At 45.7% G+C, this 18,660-nt stretch overlaps 3 protein-coding genes across 34 annotated transcripts in view; 1 reads left to right on the forward strand and 2 right to left on the reverse strand.

Annotated features, from left to right (window-relative positions):
* The window catches only part of kank4 (KN motif and ankyrin repeat domains 4), a 40,389-nt gene extending 36,702 nt beyond the window's left edge, over window positions 1-3,687 (reverse strand). Inside the window, exon 1 of the mRNA XM_035414273.1 lies at window positions 3,538-3,687. The gene's annotated coding sequence lies outside the window, so the exon portion shown is untranslated. The remainder of the gene's footprint in view (window positions 1-3,537) is intronic.
* A 2,404-nt stretch (window positions 3,688-6,091) lies between these two features.
* On the forward strand, window positions 6,092-12,467 carry usp1 (ubiquitin specific peptidase 1). 4 transcript variants are annotated; one of them, XM_035414280.1, is made up of 9 exons: window positions 6,092-6,243; window positions 7,178-7,404; window positions 7,502-7,628; window positions 7,779-7,883; window positions 7,981-8,147; window positions 8,871-9,589; window positions 9,669-9,833; window positions 10,103-10,304; window positions 10,430-12,467. In XM_035414280.1, exons 2-9 carry the CDS (start codon window positions 7,226-7,228, stop codon window positions 11,118-11,120), a joined length of 2,355 nt encoding a protein of 784 aa, XP_035270171.1. In that variant the 5' UTR covers window positions 6,092-6,243; window positions 7,178-7,225; the 3' UTR covers window positions 11,121-12,467. The 4 variants fall into 4 exon arrangements, with proteins under 4 accessions (XP_035270171.1, XP_035270174.1, XP_035270172.1 ...); XM_035414283.1 differs by having other exon boundaries at window positions 7,984-8,147; XM_035414281.1 differs by lacking the exon at window positions 6,092-6,243 and adding an exon at window positions 6,722-6,843.
* Window positions 12,237-18,660, reverse strand: part of dock7 (dedicator of cytokinesis 7) — a 52,082-nt gene continuing 45,658 nt past the window's right edge. For 23 of the 29 annotated variants that reach the window (XM_035414270.1, XM_035414263.1, XM_035414262.1 and 20 more), the window contains 7 exons: window positions 15,552-15,677; window positions 15,370-15,459; window positions 14,828-15,064; window positions 14,236-14,379; window positions 13,853-13,959; window positions 13,518-13,685; window positions 12,237-12,735 (listed from right to left, as the gene is read on the reverse strand). In XM_035414270.1, the coding sequence (XP_035270161.1) occupies window positions 12,693-12,735; window positions 13,518-13,685; window positions 13,853-13,959; window positions 14,236-14,379; window positions 14,828-15,064; window positions 15,370-15,459; window positions 15,552-15,677 (915 nt within the window). In that variant the 3' untranslated portion in view covers window positions 12,237-12,692. Of the gene's footprint in view, window positions 12,736-12,842; window positions 12,863-13,517; window positions 13,686-13,852; window positions 13,960-14,235; window positions 14,380-14,827; window positions 15,065-15,369; window positions 15,460-15,551; window positions 15,687-18,660 lie in introns of all 29 variants that reach the window. The other 6 variants (XM_035414271.1, XM_035414266.1, XM_035414260.1 and 3 more) reach the window with 2 other exon arrangements.

Consider the following 18,660-nt stretch of genomic DNA (forward strand, 5'->3'; position numbering starts at 1 on the left):
CCTGTCATTTCCCCCCTCTACCCTGCACCTGGCTTGGTATAGCTGCTGGTGTTCTCTGGAATATGAAGAGAAAAGCTACACTTAAGCAATAAAACACATGCGTCTCTACAAAATGCTCTGGATCAACCCAATATTTAGACAATCTGTTCCATCTTTGACTACTCCGTATTGACAGACTTCTGCCTGTGATTATGCTGGTTTCCAGTGAACATGTCTGGCACACACTCAGATGGGGAAAGGCTGATATACTGATACACTGAAGTACTGGCTTGCTGATATACTGCAAAGCTTATCTGCATTCTTATGTACGATATGATCCATTTTCAACGTGGAACCATGAACAAGGGGACGGCTCCAAACAGTTAAGCACAGCTCCTCATACTTTCTGCTCTATCTATCATCAAACTACATTCTGCTTGGCTCCAGGAGGAACCAGTCATCACTTTTATCCAGCATGGAGGCAAAATAAAACTACAATAAAAGGCTGGCTTTGCCAATGCAGGGGGCGCTAATTAGACAGTAAACCGTCCGCTTTGAAAATGCATGTATTCAGTAGCTAAAGAGCATAGAAGCTGATCACAGTGTAACACCCTTAGATGCGTAACTATGAGAATAGGTATTTTAGATGGCCATACCCCTAAACCTGAGGAGGGTTGGAGGACAGGCACAGTGGAATGCCACGCCTACAATGTGATTCTGTCAGCCTGCAACATACAGTAGTCACAAGCAGTCTGTGCCAGTCTAACAGTCTCTAACAGCAGTATAACAGTCTCCGTTAACAATCAGTCAGGCGCAATCATTTCTAGTCAGAATCACTGACTAACCGCCTTTTTCTAACTGTCAGTTTAACAGGGTCTCCACCAGCAGTCTGTCAGTCTGTATTCGCCAACAGCTAAACAGTGCTTCCCAGTCAGTCTTACACAGGCGACCAGAAGTGTTTTTTTTTATGGTGGAATAACACAGATTCTAATAGTTGCCTAACACCAACACTAGTCTAATACATTTACAGTAATCAACCAGGGATGTTCTTTTAGAGTAGGAAACTAGTACAAGATGTACTAGCAGCAGGGGTTTCCAGGGAATACACATGCATGCTCCACTTCGCATTCTCTACCCAGGGGGACAAGTCCACACCCTGAGGCCCCCTCAGAGAGCTCCGTTACCAAAACACAACAGCCCCCTTACTGGCTGTATAACTGTGGATCCAATCACATTAAAGAGATTTGAGAAAGAAGCCATTCCTTGCAACTATTAGCAATGGTATTCCTCAGTTAGGGGCAGCAGGGGATCTTTCTTTGAGGAAACTCCAAGTTCTCTCCCTCTCCCTCTCACTTTCTCTCTCTGTATGTGAGATGGACGTCCTTGTTTTTTCCTGCATGCTAATACAAGGAGCTAATTAAAGGGCGTTATGAAGCGCACCGATGATCTCATCTATTGTTTCCCGCTTCGCTCTCCTTGAAGAACATCCTCCCGCAGGAAACCGAGAAGGGGAACACTCCGCCGGGCCCCCTCCGGGCCCTGGCACCCCCGCCACGTCCCCCCTCGCCTGGCGTAACGACTTCCCTGCCCCGGCACATCAGAGCTCAGAGCTCCGCACAGACTGCGGCTGCTGCTGTTAGCGCTGCTTCGGCTCTGCAGCTCACTGGGGGCGGCGTGCTGGCCCAGAAACGCCCACACGCACACACGCACGCATGCACACACGCATACTCTCACACGCACACACACACACACACACATACATACACACACACACACACACACATACACATACACATATACACACACATGCACGCATGCATGCACGCACGCGCACTCACGCACGCACGCACGCACGCACACACACACACACACAAATACATACACCTCCAGCAGATCTGCCGTGGCTTTATTTCGTTGTACGGTATTCAGACGGAGAATGGAGATAACATGCGAGCGGTGGAAGCGTGCCGTTCACACACGTACATGTGTCACCCTCAAACGCTAAGAAGCCAACCCACAGTGCCACGAGAGGGAGAAAAAAGCCTGGATGAGATTATCAACAATCCCCCGAGTTTGCTCAGACTCGGGGAGACCGAGGAGGAATGACTCTCATCTTTACCACGGGGTTCCTACAGAGCCGAGCTCCCGCTCTGTTTTCCCAGAGCTGCAGTCTGACGCCTGGGGTTTCGGGGGTTTGATCGCTCCACATCTCCAAAATAGCAGGTAAAAACCCGAAAATCCGCGTTGCACCTATTAAGTGAAATGAGAGAAGATGAGTTCATGCCATGCCCTGGAGATGAAACAACGAGAAATCCCAGTTCAGTCCAGCGGCCTAAGAGCTCTTGGCTCTCTCTCAGCGTCAGGTTTACTACAGCCCTGTGTGCAGCGAGAGCCAAGGCCTGGAAACTCAAGCCATCTGGCTCACTCAGGCACCTCGCCAGTTGTGATAGGGCACTCAGAGGCACACCATATCTCAACTCCTTGTTTTTATAAGTTATTACTTTGCGCTGCTCATGGCACTAAGTGCAGCGGAGCGGGGTTTTGGATTGTTTCACTCAGGGAAAAATGCCTGGTATGTTCAGATGCCCGGGCTGAAGCAACTGTTAGAGACCCCTGTGTTTGCGAAACAGCGCTGTAAATTACCCATCAGGCTCAGTGGAGTGTTTAGTTCTTCTGGGTGGGCCGGGAGTCAAACCGTCCTGCCCCCCCCCCACCCCCAAAATGTTCCACGGGGAGGATGACTTATGACATCACCGGACGACACACACAGGCTGACACTGAAAGTGAGAGGACACCTGGCAAGTCTCCACAGTAGCATTACGTGCTATTCATAGTTACATCTTCCAGACAGTTTCAGCAAATAGCCTCCACGGTTTTACAGCTCCATATTACAGTCCCTGACCACCGCAATTTTACATTGTTCAATGGAATGAAAAACATCAGTCGCATTCAAACACCGTGCTCTGTTGCCATTCAGTGTAATTGATGTTGTTTGTGCAGGGGGCGTGTATGAATTCCACGTGCCCCTCCCACAGACAGACTTATCTGAGCTCGACAGTAACAGCTCTCCCAGCGCACAGCGGCATGACAGGCCCTGGAGATCAATCAATATGCCAGCCGCTGAACACTGACAGCGTACACGACCAGTAAGGGGATAAAGCACACTTACGCTCTGTAGCTTTGAAGTAAAGCACAAAACATGCACTGTGACCACAGAAATGCTCATGTGAAGAACAGCCATGCATTTTGTAGATGTTCGGCTAATGTAATAGGCAATAATGCCGCAAATAACTGCTTCCTTCACTAACCTCACGGTAAAGCCCTAGTTGTAGACATTAAATGAACGGGAAGGTAAATCAGATCCTGCCACAGCGAAATGCACAGATGAGATTAAATACCTGCAGTTTCTGGCTGCAGAAGATGGCTGTGTCTGAAGAGAGCGTGCTCAGTCCCAGGAACACGTGTGAGGGTGGACCAGGGCATGTGTGATCCCCACACTGGACCTCAAAATCCCCCCCAGCAGGACCGAAGAGAGGTCCTGCGTGCCCCATCTCTCACCTCTAACACCCCCCGGTCTCCTGTGCCCCCCGTCCGCCGCGCAGTCCTTCAGGCACCCCCAGCCCTCTCCGCTCGCACGTCCCGTCCCCCCCTCAGAGATGGCATCTGGAAGTGAGATACAGTTGTTTCTCAGAAATGTGGAGGGTATGGCAAAGTACTTTAAAACACAAGCAGTGTTGTGTCGCTAGTGGGATGGACACGCCTCCTTCCTCAGCGCTCGTCCAATGAGATCCTGGAGGTCAGATCGCACACGGGAGGCAGCTCGGCTCACCAGTAATACTGTACTGCTGTTTGGAGATCCTCATAAATAAGACCCATTTGACTAAAGGGAAAAACAAAAGGAGGGATTTAATAGCCCAGAGTCCTGTATACTGCCTTGCGCTTGTGTAGGAGATTTGCTATAGATCCACAGTAAATGGAGAGACTGTGCAGAGTCACACAGCCCAGCACAAGGAGAAGAATGGTGCTGGGAGGAAAAGAAGTCTCACTCAGGACATGCCTCTCATTCTTGATGTGCACCGTTGCCATTCTTCACGTTTCCTCTGCAAAACGTTCCTTTCCATAGGGATTTTACAGTCTCACTGCATGTTTAACCCCCTCTGGTAACAGACTCTCCTAAACTGTGGGATTGGGGGGGAGGGAAGGGGTTGTGCTCCCTCACATAATTATTCATTTTAAAGGACAAACCTGGGACTGCTGCCTGGAGCAAAGTGTAGGGCCCTTTTCATGAACACAGCGGAGGGGGGAAAATACCTGCGCACAAGGTCAAATGCACACATAGCTGAGCGGACAGAATGGGAATTGGGATATCTCAGACACCGAAAGATGAAACGAACACCACTTAAAACAAAAGGCACTGCCACACTGAGAATTCCTCAAGCAACAATACAGGCCAACTGAATCTTATTGATAAATAAAACCTACAGCTATGACTGGGGCAAACTGACATTTTCTGTGTGTGTCTAGAAAAACAGTGATAATTAATATAAACTCATACAATCTGGTTTCACATTACACCCTAACTGACTGGTGTCTCCAATGAGGAATCAAGTTGTAATTGTATCTTGCTTGCACAGCATTCTTTCTTTTTTTTCTAATATAGACTTTCTCCTACAAGACCCCAGCACTGCTGACCAAGCAGCAACTTGGAGAAGTTTGCTGTACCGGGCTAAAAAATGTGTTCCACCATCACAAACTCCCTCGTTTGCAGTCCCATGCTGGAAAGCAAGCCAGCCACATTACAGTATGTATACAGGGCCCAGCATCTGGCACCACACGTACAAAAAACTAATCACTGAAGCTCTCATTTCACACAGTGAAATATATAAATATATAACAGCAAGCATTGTCATTTACCTTTTAAATACTGCAAATCTGGGACTGAGTCACAAAAATGGATTTCCAGAAGCAGAGCAAAGCAGGACTCCATCTCCTGTGTGTGTTGTGTGTGTGTGTGTGTGTGTGTGTGTGTAAGTCTGCGTGCTTATTTATGTGTGTAAATAATCTGAGGTAGGAAGCATGTACTTCCACTAATGTCATTAGGTCATATTGCCCTTTCAGCATCATTAATCTTGACCATCATGAGCCAAAGCCCAACAGATAAATCTAATAAACTATAGCCTAAATCCACATTCTTTATTTCAAGGACACCAAATTCATCTTTTCAGCCACCAGTAACTGAAGTCCTTAAAACTCACGCGGAACTAAAATGTATCAAGCAATGGAATGCAATCAAGAATATTAAATCACAACAAAGAAATCAGAACAAAGAATGCCAGTTGCAATTTAAAAAAAAAACTTAAACACCTTAACCACAATTAAATTATGAGCGTCTGTTGAAAACCTCATATATAATTTAAAATGTAATTTAAATTCAAAATGAAGTTTACCAAAGCGTCCGTCCGTCAATTCGCGGGATCCTTTATCAAGGCTGCCATCTACTGGCCAAATCATGTCATTGGAGTTGGGCATTTTGTACCGCTTTTGTACATTGTTTGAAAGGTATGACCGAAACGGGTAACCTAAAAATGGGACTAGAATAACCTATACCTACAATTATCATGATTAATACACAACGTTATATTTTTCTCCAATTACTGTCCAGTACATTATTCCGAAAATATATTAATAACCCCGTCTAATCGGTACTGTAGCCTATATCTTGTCCGCGTAATTTTTGTTCAATTTTTTAGGTATTTTGGTCAATTAATTGGGCAAATAACGGGGTTGGCGTATATATGGGATTCCCGGTAACGTGTACTGTTTGTCAACGTTATAACGAAAGTGGTTAGATAATGAACATCATTCTCCAACGTATTTAATGAGTATCTTAGTAAAGGCAACTTTGTTTATTACCCACTACAAATATGGCGACTCTAGTCGTCTCAATTAGTCACGTGACACAAATGCGTTTCAAGTACGTCTAACAGTAGCCCGATTTTAAGTTTAGCTTTTGTTAAATTTTTTTACATTTTATAATATTTTTTTATTTATTTTTACATTTAATCCACCATGAATGATGTTTTGTATCTTTACTTTTATTCAGCAGGCAGAATCGATGGCCAACCGCAGGAGGAGACTGCGGGCGCGAGGTCTTGCTGTCAGAAAAAGCGCCAAGTTATATGAATCCTGGGTTGTAAAATTGTTTTCAAATGAATTAAACGCCTCATCAACATGTAATTTAAAATGTGCTATGCATTGGAGTGGGTGAGTCATTGTATATTTCTCTCTTGTGCATCCCTCATTATTTACTATGGTGTTATCCAGTCAGTGAGTTATATGTAACGTTATGAGTTAGGCTGCAAGTTGGTGTGGTCGCATTTCTCATTTGGTTTTATAGGCAGTATATTTCAATCTAACTAGCGAATATTAGCTATCGTAATATATAATACATATTAAAATACCTTTCATTTTAATAGGTAACGTGTTCGAGGTCACAAGATAGTTTGGGTAGCCTAAGTGAGGTACTTTTAGCTACCCAACATGTTTTGCAAGCTGTAATAACACTCGGTCTTGCTGTCCAAGCGTTAGCTAGGTAGCAATTTGCTAACGTTAGCTAGTTAGTTATAGCTATAGTGACTTGGTAGGCGAATATTTATTCCTAGATTAAACAAGTTGAAGTCTGTTCTTTTCGAGGAAATTGGTGTGAGATAATGGCTCAAGCAAGAGATAATGTTTAAAAAATGCTGCGAAGCGACGGCCGTAGTGCGAATACAGCGCATGCGCAAGCTTCAATCACGCTTCGGAAAGAAGTTTAAATTACGTGCTGTATGATTGCATTGAGCAGGCATTGATGAACGTTAACCAGTCAGTACAAGTTAACCGATTGCATCTGTTTTTTATGCTGAGTTTTTAATTTATTTTTAAGCGTCATGCAATAATTGTAGTTTTATCTAAATATTTATTGTACTGAATTCATATGCTTTCAATGATTGCTGCACCCCATTTGTTGGCTTTAATGTAATAACACAGGCCTCCAGGTCTCATTACGTTTATATAAGTCCAGGACCTTATTATTATATCAGATATAAAAAGTTACACATTTTCATTTAATTTTAACTTGTTTGTCATGAGTGATCTAATCAGAATGTATCGTTTTTCTAATAGCCGATTAAGTGTGTAGGGCTTGCTTGTTTTGTAGGTTGAGTAAAAGGCCGAGAGCAATTGACCGCTTTACCCGCTGACTGAAATGCCTGGGCTCCAGAGTGATTGTAGCATGGCAGCTACTGTCAGCCCTGTAAAGAAGAGCCGGCTGTCTCTTAAGTTCTTCCAGAACAAAGAGACGAAACGCGCTTTGAATTTCTCTGATACGCTAGAGGAAGACGAGAAGGTCGCAGAACCCGAAGGACCTGCAATTGTGAAAAATGAGTTAGTATGCTCCTGATCATCTTGTAATTTTCATAATCACACAGATAAAATTGCATGTTTGATTCAAATAATGTGGAACGTTTTTCTCTTCTTTTAGCTGTGACCAGGTAGTACCAGTCCCACATCACTCCTCCACTCTTGCTTGTGAGAGAAGAGAGAACCTTGTGCCTTTTGTTGGGTTGAACAATTTAGGGAACACCTGCTATCTGAACAGCATTCTGCAGGTATAGTTTGATTGTTGCAGTCCTTTCACTGTAAGTAAGCAGTGCGTTTCTTTGTGAAATGGATTGTTTCAGATTATGTTATCACTTGCAGACTTGAACAATGTGCTATCATGTCAGGCTAACTTAAAAGAAAAAATTCTGTCCAATTAGGTGCTGTACTACTGCCCTGGGTTCAAAGATGGCATTAAAAAGTTGTACAATGTGCTGTCAAAAATGAAAGAGAAGCTGAAGAACGAAGCTGTAAAAAATGAAGAGGTTTGATATGTTTTTTTTCTCCAAAATATTTCGTTTTATCTTGTTTATCTCTTCTCGCAGTTCTTACTTTGATGGAATGTGTTTGCCGTTGAAACAGCAGGAGGGTGCTGAGCCAGACCTGCCAGTGAACCTGGAGCTGCTGGGGAGTTTCCACAGCCTGATGGTTTCCCTGGAGCAGCTTCAGTCCAGCTTCCTGCTCAGTCCCGAGAAGCACGACGACGGGGAGCTGGCCACTCCACCGCGCAGGCTGCTCAGCGTACTCCGGTAATGTCCTAATCTGGCACCGCGCAGGCTGCTCAGCGTACTCCGGTAATGTCCTAATCTGGCACCGCGCAGGCTGCTCAGCGTACTCCGGTAATGTCCTAATCTGGCACCGCGCAGGCTGCTCAGCGTACTCCGGTAATGTCCTAATCTGGCACCGCGCAGGCTGCTCAGCGTACTCCGGTAATGTCCTAATCTGGCACCGCGCAGGCTGCTCAGCGTACTCCGGTAATGTCCTAATCTGGCACCGCGCAGGCTGCTCAGCGTACTCCGGTAATGTCCTAATCTGGCACCGCGCAGGCTGCTCAGCGTACTCCGGTAATGTCCTAATCTGGCACCGCGCAGGCTGCTCAGCGTACTCCGGTAATGTCCTAATCTGGCACCGCGCAGGCTGCTCAGCGTACTCCGGTAATGTCCTAATCTGGCACCGCGGGCAAGCGCTTACGAGCGCGGTGGGGTGGCGCACCCATAACCGCTCGTTCTGGGGGATGTGACGCGCCCCTGATGAGGATGCAGCCGGGGGTGGGTGGGGTGAGGTGCGGTTGCGTCTCAGGCAACGGTGCTTCCGTTTCGCTGCACGGCAGTCCCTGCGTAGTTCAGCTGATGGACTGCACACGGGAACTGAGCAGCGGTTGGGGCGGATGCTTCGGACAGCCTACAAACAGCTGCACGTTGTGAAACTGAATTGCTTCCTGGTTTGATTAAGGTATTTGTGTTGTTACGCAGGCAGCTGAACCCCATGTATGAGGGATACTTACAGCATGATGCCCAAGAGGTGCTGCAGTGCATTCTGGGATACATTCAGGAAGCTTGTGAGACCATAAAAGAGGGGCACAAGAGTCCCGATTCTGCAGAGCAGCCTCAGGATCAGCCTCAGGTTTCTGCGGATCAGCCAGAGGGAGCCGCGGGGCCAGAGACGACCGCTTCCGAGGCCACCAGCGGCACCGAGGAGAGTCTGCCAAAAGACCCAGAGCAAGAGGAGAACCCGGAGGGGCCGGCGAACGGGAAGAGGAAAAGCGACACGGAGGCAGGCAACGCCAAAAAGAAGACCAAAACCCTCAAGAGCAAGAAAGGCGCACGGGACGGCGGATATTTAACCCGGTCCAAGCGCAAGTCCTCCAGCGACATCATCAGCGCAGAGCCCCCCGGAGAGGACGCCCAGGAGGAAGAGGAGAAGGGCGACCCGGAGGGCAAGGGTGACGGCGCCCCCGAAGGGCCCAACAAGAAGAGGCGCTCCAGGCTGAGCTGGCTGAAGCCCTCCGGGAAGCAGCCCAGCATCTTCTCCAAGTTCCGCAGCATGGGCCGCATCAGCGCCCACGCGGGGGGCAGAGGCGGGGCCAGCCCCGAAGACCAGAGCGGAGCGCCCCCCTCCTGCAAGGCCGAGGAGCCCGCGGCCCAGCCGCTCCAAAACACAACGGAGGAGAAGGGAAAGGCCGAGGAGGAAGGTGAGTGTCGCTTCGTTTGCGGGTTCGGTTTCCTTTTCCCCTCGCGTGCCCCGCCTATCACCGCGCCTCTCCTCCGCAGACGCGGCCGGCTTCGACCTGATGGAGCGCATGTTCCAGGGCCAGCTGGTCCTGCGCACGCGCTGCCTGGAGTGCGAGCGCTACACCGAGCGGAGGGAGGACTTCCAGAACATCAGCGTGCCCGTGCAGGAGGACGAGCCCCGCTCCCCCGACTGCGGCTCCGAGGGTGAGCGCCCTGGGCTGCCCAGCCCCGCTCCTGGAGATCTACTGTCCTGTAGGATAAATCAACCCCAATCTGGCACACCTGATTCTACTAATTATCAGCTCAAGATCTCTAGCTGTTGAGTGAGGTTTACTTTGATATGGTTGGGGTGAACCAACAGGACTGTAGATCTCCAGGAACCAGTGCTCTTGCATTTTAATGAAACACACTTGGTACTTCTGATCTAAAACGGAGCGTTCTCAGGTACCAAACATTGCTCGCGTCATTTTCAGTTTCTCCAGACCCCAAGTTGGAGCCGAAGACCCTGAAGTGGGCCATTTCCCAGTTTGCATCAGTGGAGAGGATAGTGGGGCAGGACAAGTACTTCTGTGAGACCTGCCACCACTACACTGAGGCAGAGAGAAGCCTCTTGTTCGACAAAACCCCTGAAGTTGTGACCATTCATCTCAAGTGCTTTGCAGCAAGCAGCTCAGAGTAAGTGTTCCGGTGCTTAGCTTGAGTGAAGTGAGCTCTACATTTAAAGCTTCTCACGAATAAAACTAATTCAGTGTGCAGTATGTGAGAGTCTAACGTCTGGCTTTGGTTTTTGTGCTGGGCAGGATCGACCCATACGCCGGCCTGTCCAAGGTGAACACCCCCCTGCAGACCCCCCTCACGCTGTCCCTGGAGGAGTGGGGCATCAGGCCCTCCAAGGAGCGCTACGAGCTGTTCGCCGTGGTCATGCACAGCGGGGTCACCATCAGCAGCGGCCACTACACCGCCTTCATCAAGATGCTGGACCTGAAGGAGGCGCAGCCGCTGGGGGAGGACGCCAAGGAGGAGGCGCGGCCCCACGGCCCCCAGCAGCAGGAGTACGACGACGGAGAGGTCTCCTTCAGCCTGGGCCCCAAACCGCAAGCCGCCGCCACCGGAGGCAAAGCGGGCAGCAAGAAGGGCCTGCTGGGAGGCCAGAGGAGCGTCTCCTCCAGCTTCGAGCTGGGGACCAGCAAGCAGGCCAACCCGGACAAGGCCGCCGGCCCGGCAGCCAGCGCCGCTGGAGACCAGGGCGCGGCCCAAAAGAGCGGGAACCCCGGCGGCGACGCCGGCGAGGAGGGGCGCGCGGCGTCTGGAGAGACCGCCCCGAACCTGGCTCCGGGCAGCCTGCTGGACTACGAGGGGAAGTGGATGCTCTTCGACGACTCCGAAGTCAGGCTCTTCCACGAGAGGGACTTTCTGAACGCCTGCTCCCCAGAGACTTGCACAACGTCCACCCCCTACCTGCTCTTCTACAAGAAGGTCTGCCGGGAGTAAAGCACGTCGTTCTGTCAGTGCTTTTGGATCTTCTCTAGCGTGAGAGATGGTGATGTTTATAGCCCCTGCAGCGCATGAAAAACCTGTTGGCAGATTTGTCCACTTGCACATTTTGAGTAGTGTTGCATTTATGATCTATTTGGGCCCTTGTTTGTACAGCACTTTGGCACTTGCAGTTTATAAGATACTGTAAGGTGGCAAATGAACTTGAAATTCTATATCGAATATATTTTCTCATGTGTCTTTTTCCCGTTTAGATTTCTACAAATGCAATATATTCTTGTAAGTCTGGTATTTTAAGCTCCTTTTAGTTACTATTTCAGGATCGCATTTTCAACATTGACACAATAAATAACTACTGCTGTGAATAAATTTGTTTTAGATTTTAACTGCTCATTTTCAACTGCAATTACAGTGTGTGCAGCTCAATACTCAGTATAGGGATAACTGAACCAGAACAGATGGTAGATGGTGTTGTGTAGTGAAGGTAATGTGGGGAATGAAGCAAGTTTGTGTACTTGTACTTTTAATTATCTGAGTAAGAGTAGCCATTTTACACAGGGAAAGCTTGATTACATTAATCCTCTTAGCTCAGGTGAACGCAATTTTTGTCTGCTTGAACAATCATCTGCTTCAGATAAGGATAAATTAATTTCATTTGGAGGCATTACTGGTTTGATGCGGTGTCATGAAAACCTACCCGATTTTGTGATCCAACAGTGTGTGAAATGTATTACATTTTTTAAATTCTTTAAATTCCAGTATGCTAGTTCTTACTGCTGCAGCATATGCTTCCCTTGCATCTAAATATGACTGTCACTGCTGTGCCATGCACTGCAAGTCGTTTAAACTGCAGCATACACAAATAATCCCTCCTGAGGTACTGTTTATAACACAGAATCAACTTAACCGTTGAGGGTAGTCCAGAAGACTCGCTGGACCAGCCCTGAATTCTGGACACGGTGACTGGACATGTGCCTTCCAGATGTGATTAAAATGGCTACTGTACGTCTGGTCTTATATAGCTCTGCCCTGCTTGTGTAGGTGATTCTCTTCTCTCATTAAACACCAGCATACACAGGCAATATTTGGGGACCTCCAATCAAAATGCACTGATACGGACAATAAAATATTTATTTAGTAAAATATTTAAAGTAAACAAAAACTACGTACACTGTTTTTGAGGACATGTTTAAAACATTTTCCTAATTTAACAAAATCAGTAACTAAAAATGATAAACCATTACATGATAAATAGTGTTACATTTTTTGCTTGTTTTTCTTATCGATTAAATAGTAAACTTTCAAGTTGTACCTTGTCTAGTAAAATGCATTCGGACACAGTTTAAAAAAAAAAGTGCACACAAGTAATCGAACCCATATTTGACACATCGCAATAAGACACGCTTTATAATCGACTGATTGTGTAACAGTTTGTCTGTAAACGAATAAGAATGGAATGACGTACCAAACTTTTAACACTAGCTTTTCATTTACTGACGGAACACTGGCTTATGAAGAGACCAATATTTACACATGAATAAATTAGCATAAGTTGTTTCTTCTTCATCTTCAAATATCCAACTTGCGAAGACTCATTCTACTGAAGGAATCCCTGTGAACAAAGGTTGATAATTATCAAAGTACTGCAATAGGATATAATCAGAAATTTAAGACCACATTTTTAAAGTCTTATATAATATATTTATATTGTCAAACTACCTTGTCAAGCTGTCCGTTTGCTGCATGTTGAATAAACAAGAGTTTACACATAACTGAAAATGTATACATTCAGATAAGGGGGTAGAACTGAGGGGTATAGGTGTAATCACTAGCCATTTTGGGAATAAGTGAGCATACAGTGCCCTTCCAAACGTATGGGAACGGTAGAGTAAAATTAGTTATTTTTTGCAGTGCCCTTTTGTTGGAGGGCACTGCATATGTAGAAAGATCTTCACCACAGATTGTAGTAATGAGTGGGTCTATTAAAATCCTACAATAATCCAGAAAGGTCTAAAAAATTGCTCTAATTGAATTTTACTCATCCATCCTCCTCCAGGCATCTCAACATGCGTTCATCAACACATGGAATTAAGTGTACAGTTTATACATTCCTACATTACAGTGCATCATGTAAACTGTGGTGGATCATGTGTATACCTGTACCGCAGTACAGTGTGCTGTAATATATTAGTATATCCCCCATTCTGACCAGTAGCACAGTGCTATAATGGAGCATATGCCCTACCCTTTAACCTGTAGGACAATGTTATCCTTTTACCTTAGACCTGTGGGACAGTGATTTGATGGCAGTATACCCTCAACCCTTTGACCTACAGGACAGTGTTATCCTTTAACCTGTAGGACAATGGTATAATACAGCCCACTCCCTCTGACCTGTGAGAGGTGACCTGTAGGACAGGCTTGTAGAGCTGGGGGATTTTCCTGTTGATGAGGGGCTGCAGGGCCTCCTTCAGACGGTGGTAATTCCTCTCCAGCTCCCGCTGGTACTCCTTTTGGTCAGGACCGATCAGGCTCTTGTTTTTGCGGAGGGCGTCCTCACACCTGAAAAAATGAATCAAGATTTAAGCGCCATTTTCATCCTGAATACGTTCATGTCTTGTGTTTCCGTTTCTCCCCAACTCAGGCTGCAATACTTATAGTAAAACGCAGATAAAATCAATGTGCCATATTGTTTGTGTTAGTTGCTCCATGACCAATCTCATCTGTACCTCTTTGTGAAGTCTTTGAAGCACAGGCGTAGTTTATTGTGGTGTCGGTAGAGCTTGGGGTCACTTGGAATTTCAGAGAGGAAGACCTGAGCAACTTCCAGAGGTCCCTATGTGGGAAAAAACAGTCCTCTGAATACAGTATACACTCACCTGTGAAAGCGCAAACACTCCATATCTACTAAAACTTTCCTTACTTGACACATTTTGGCTTGCATTTGAGGCTACCTAATAACAGTATTAGCGCAACACACAGTGAAGTACGTCACAGCTCTCACTATTTGGAACAGTTTGGACACAATCAAAGACTAGCCCTGGGTCCCTGCATGCGAGCAGTTTGCAGTGGGACAGTGTGAGAGCATGGCTGGCCCAGCAGTTCGGCTCACCTGGTTGACAGTGGTGCCCACGGAGCCCTGCAGCACCATCTGCAGCATCTTGGCGTCCGCTGGGTCCTGGTGGGTGGCGAAAGCCAGCTCCTGGGTCTTCTTCTGCATGTCCTCGATGGCCACCTCAATGGGCATGGAGATGATCTGCACACAGGACCGGTTGGATGCAGTTGAGAGCACTGGCTGGACTGTGTGTTATATCACTCTGACGTATGGTCTGGAACAGTCTGCAGTGCAGTCCTGTACTGGACTGGGATGCCCCTTTTTAAATTTTCTTTGGTAAGGAAGCATGATGCACTACAGTAGCCATTTAAGAATTAACTTAAGTGGGGCCCATAGTCAGGTTTTGAATCCACAACTGACTGTGCCAGCGGTGCCCACAGGGCATGTTTGGTTTTTTTTTTACACCTGTCAGACACTGGAGGACCAACTAGTCCCAATATTTCACAAAATGTCACATATTTACACGATTAGAATGTTGCAATTTAGGTGAATGGTTGAATTGTGTGTGCGCATGGATGAGAGAGAGAGAATGAGAGGAGGAGACAGAGAGAGAGAATGAGAGAGGGGGAGACAAGACGACAGCCCTCACCTCCTCTTTGTGAATGATGTTGATGCGGGTCTTGATGTAGGGGAAGGCGTGGGAGGTGGTCAGGATGGTCTTGCGCTTGAACTGCTCGTGGAGGTCCCCGTGCGCCCTGCCGTCCAGGGTGAAGGGTGTGCAGTACACAAAGCGCCGCAGGTTGTAGTTTTTGTCAAAGTATGTGATGCGGTCCTTCATCTCATAGGTGTCAAAGTAGGGCTCCACATAGGTTATCTGAACAAATGCCTACACATTGTGGACAAATAGCGGTGAAAAGATTGGTACCAAAACCTGTGGACCATTGTCATACTGCAGTTACTCGACAGTGTAATACTGACATGAAGTAAGGTAGACTATTGAGTCTAATAACATCTTTTAATTTAGCTTAAATGACAATGCTTACCCTTAATGCAACCAGATCTACAATTTTCTCAGAATTAAAGCCAGACATGTACCAGATTCAAACCAACTAGTTTCTTAAGAGATGATATATAGAAAAGACCATGCATCACACTTTCCAGTTTGCTCCAGAATGTCATACATGATTTTACCTTGTTTGGGTCCAACTTGCACTTGTCCACAGGATTGGAGTCCTTAATCACTTCAACTTGATCTTCTCCAAACCTTTCCCCATAAAATCCCTGATAAAAGTAAACAAAAAGGCCACGTAAGTAAATCTTCAAGGGGGACACAGACACGCAAGTCATTCTTAACAGCTGTGGAAGGAGTTTACCTCAAGCCTGTGAGATATTTCCGCTAATTTGGTGATAGCTGGCTCTTTGTACACAAATTCTTGCTCGTCCAAGTCTCCGAATTTTGATCCATAAAATCCAACTCGGAAATAGGTACCAAACATTCTCTTACCATCCTATAAATGGACAAGGCACATTGATCAGAACATAGTATATAACAGTTAAAACATTTTTTTTCCAAATAAAATAAGTGAACTAAGCACAAACTGTAATGTAACTCATTTTCACTACTGAAACCAGAAGCTGAGAGTAAACACATTAGCTGAAACATCATAGAAAAAAGCTGAAAACAGAGGGAAAAGGTCATGTTTAATACACAGCACTAAACTGTTAAGTTATAACACCAAATGTAAATGATTACATTGATAAATTGACTACTGACTCAAAAGGTTTTTTGGTCAGAGGATGGACAACATGTGTACACTCAGTTATAAATGGGTAATGTCACTTGGCCCAAGAGACCACCTCAAAAAACACGAGCATGTACGGACCATTGAAAGTGAAGATTAAACACGCTGTACTGACATCATGCAATCTGTATATACTGATCTGAACTCAGTCTATTTCTGCCTTGTGAAATTCTACAAACAAGGCCCCCTGTCTTTCTGGAACTAATGCATCTAGGTTTTGATAAAATTTTATTTACGGCATAGGTCTGAGGCTACTGACACACTTCACACTGAGGCCCATATCAGACACGGGATGAGAATTTTGTACATAAACATCCCTGTCTTCCTGTCTTTCAGTAAGGAATATCTATGTTACTCAGTCATATGTTACAGGAAGCTACAAGAGATCACCAGAGTTCTGGTGCTGGTTAGCTCGCAACCATAGTCCTGCTTGCACAGAACTTATCAAAAGCAGGTGTCAAAGTTCCTGAAATTCTGAAAATATATAGCAATGCTCTTATACAAGGACAGTGGACAGCCCTTCTGGTTACACTACGATATGTGTAAACATCACATTTGGATATATATGCGATGTCAAGGATTCTGAATTATGCTTTTATGATGTATCTACACCATATCTACACGTGGACCTAGTATAATTAGTCCCCAAGGGTCCACAGGCCCTGCTTCACTCCGGAGTTATTATTATTAAGGTAATCCTGGTGTTGAGTAATGGATAAAGAAAATGGAGTAAGCAACTTAATAAGACAGGACACGAGACTGACAGGAAAGAGAAAGAAACACAGTCGGCTGCGAAATGCGAGAGTGAAGCACAGGACGTAAGCGCAAAAGGGGGAGGAAACACGGGTCTTCCTGATTGAGCCATCTGAAGCAGGTAACGTGATTAGGCACTGGCAGGACAGCTGCGAGAGGCAACAAGACCACAGCCCGGCTGAGAGCATCATGGGTCGAGCAGAGTGCACCAGTCACATGGAAACAGGTGTGTGCAGTGAGGAGACATGAGCGTGGACAAACAACACCGGGCTGAGCCAGAGCAGTCTACTCAAGGCCAACGGGAAGTGGCCTGGTTTTTTTCTTTTCTTTGTTTTTTGGTCCGGGCAGATCACAAATTTTGATTCAACCATCCGATTTAAAGCAAGGGGGGAAACAGCCTCCATCTCTTGCTCAGAGCGGAATCTGGTCTGGCTCAGTCCTTGTTTGGTTCATTGCATTCGGTTCCCCATTAAGAAACAGAAAAAAACCCTCATACTAGGAACTTACCACAACACACATTAATTAAAGTGGGAAGGAGGGGTCGGCAACCAGGGAAATCAAAAGGAGAAAACAGAAAATATTTTAATCAGGGCCAGGAACTTCCAAAAAAGAACAAAAAACAAACGGACAAACGGACAAACACAAACAAAGAGCAGCACCTATGGTGAGAAAAAAAACATTTTATGGAGGAAAAAAAAAGCTGATAACCAGGAATATGGAAGGTCCAACCCATGCAGTGAGAGAGAGAGATATAAAGACAGGGGGCAGGCAAAGGAAAGTAGGGTACAGGGGACAGTAGCACCCATCTCTCCCAACAGACAGTCCAGAGAGAACACACACACGTACACACACATGCACCAGGGCTGGGCGATGAACCATATGGACATTATCAAATGTTTTTTAGGCGGAAAAACAATCACCATATCATCCATGTATAAGCGTTCATCTTTTTTTCTTTAATCATACCTGATACTAAACAGTACTAAAGCGGTACTAAACATCCAAACTTCATAGACCAAATGAAATGCTTCTGGGGGAAAGAAAAAAAAAAACATGACCACTGACCACTACTGAGTGTTGATAAGCTAATCAGAAGCAAGGCCTTGCATTTTCCATGTGACTGACAAAAACACATCACATGATTACTTTTACAACCTTGTTGCCGATTGGCTGTCATCAAAACAACAGATATCAGTGACAATGTTTTTTTTCTTCCCGGAAGCATTTCACACGGCCTCTGAAGCCTGTATGTTTACTACTGCATCAGGCATAATTATAAAAAGATGAAAAGAAAACTATGGTAGCAATTAGCATTATATTACATTATTGTTATGGTATATCAACCAGCCCTAAACGCACACACACGCACACACGGATGCACGCGCGCGCACACATACACACACAGCACACACAGGTGTGAGGGGTGTGGGTGTTTGCTCTGTCCTTTTCATGCAATAAACCATGAGTAACAATTAGAGGTTAATACCAGTAAACACACTAAATCAATACAAATGAAAATTCAGGGGTCGATTTAGTAAAAAAAAAAAAAAGAGAGGTCCTTAACTACAAAGAAAAAAAAACAATATTAAAATAAGTTAAAATTAACTAATTATTCAAGTACACTGAAATGTACTTTCAAGTTTCCTTGAGGACCTGTATTAACCGTTCTGTGAAACTTTTTTTATTTTTTAATATATATCACAGAAAATACAGTATTTTATATGTTGTTTTGCCGTTTGTAAGTTTTTTCTTCTTTGCTCGTGTGTATTAGATGCACAGGAGATGGGAGGACTGGAAAGTAAATCTAAACGGCACTTAAATCGAACCCTGGGGGGTGAGATGAGATGCACGGAAACAAGAAATGTCGGATGCCAGTGCTGGTGAGAGAGATGATGGGTGATGCATTCACCAAGACTCTTCATTAGTG

This window comes from Anguilla anguilla, chromosome 4 (assembly GCF_013347855.1).
Source record: "Anguilla anguilla isolate fAngAng1 chromosome 4, fAngAng1.pri, whole genome shotgun sequence".
Taxonomy (NCBI): Eukaryota; Metazoa; Chordata; class Actinopteri; order Anguilliformes; family Anguillidae; genus Anguilla; species Anguilla anguilla.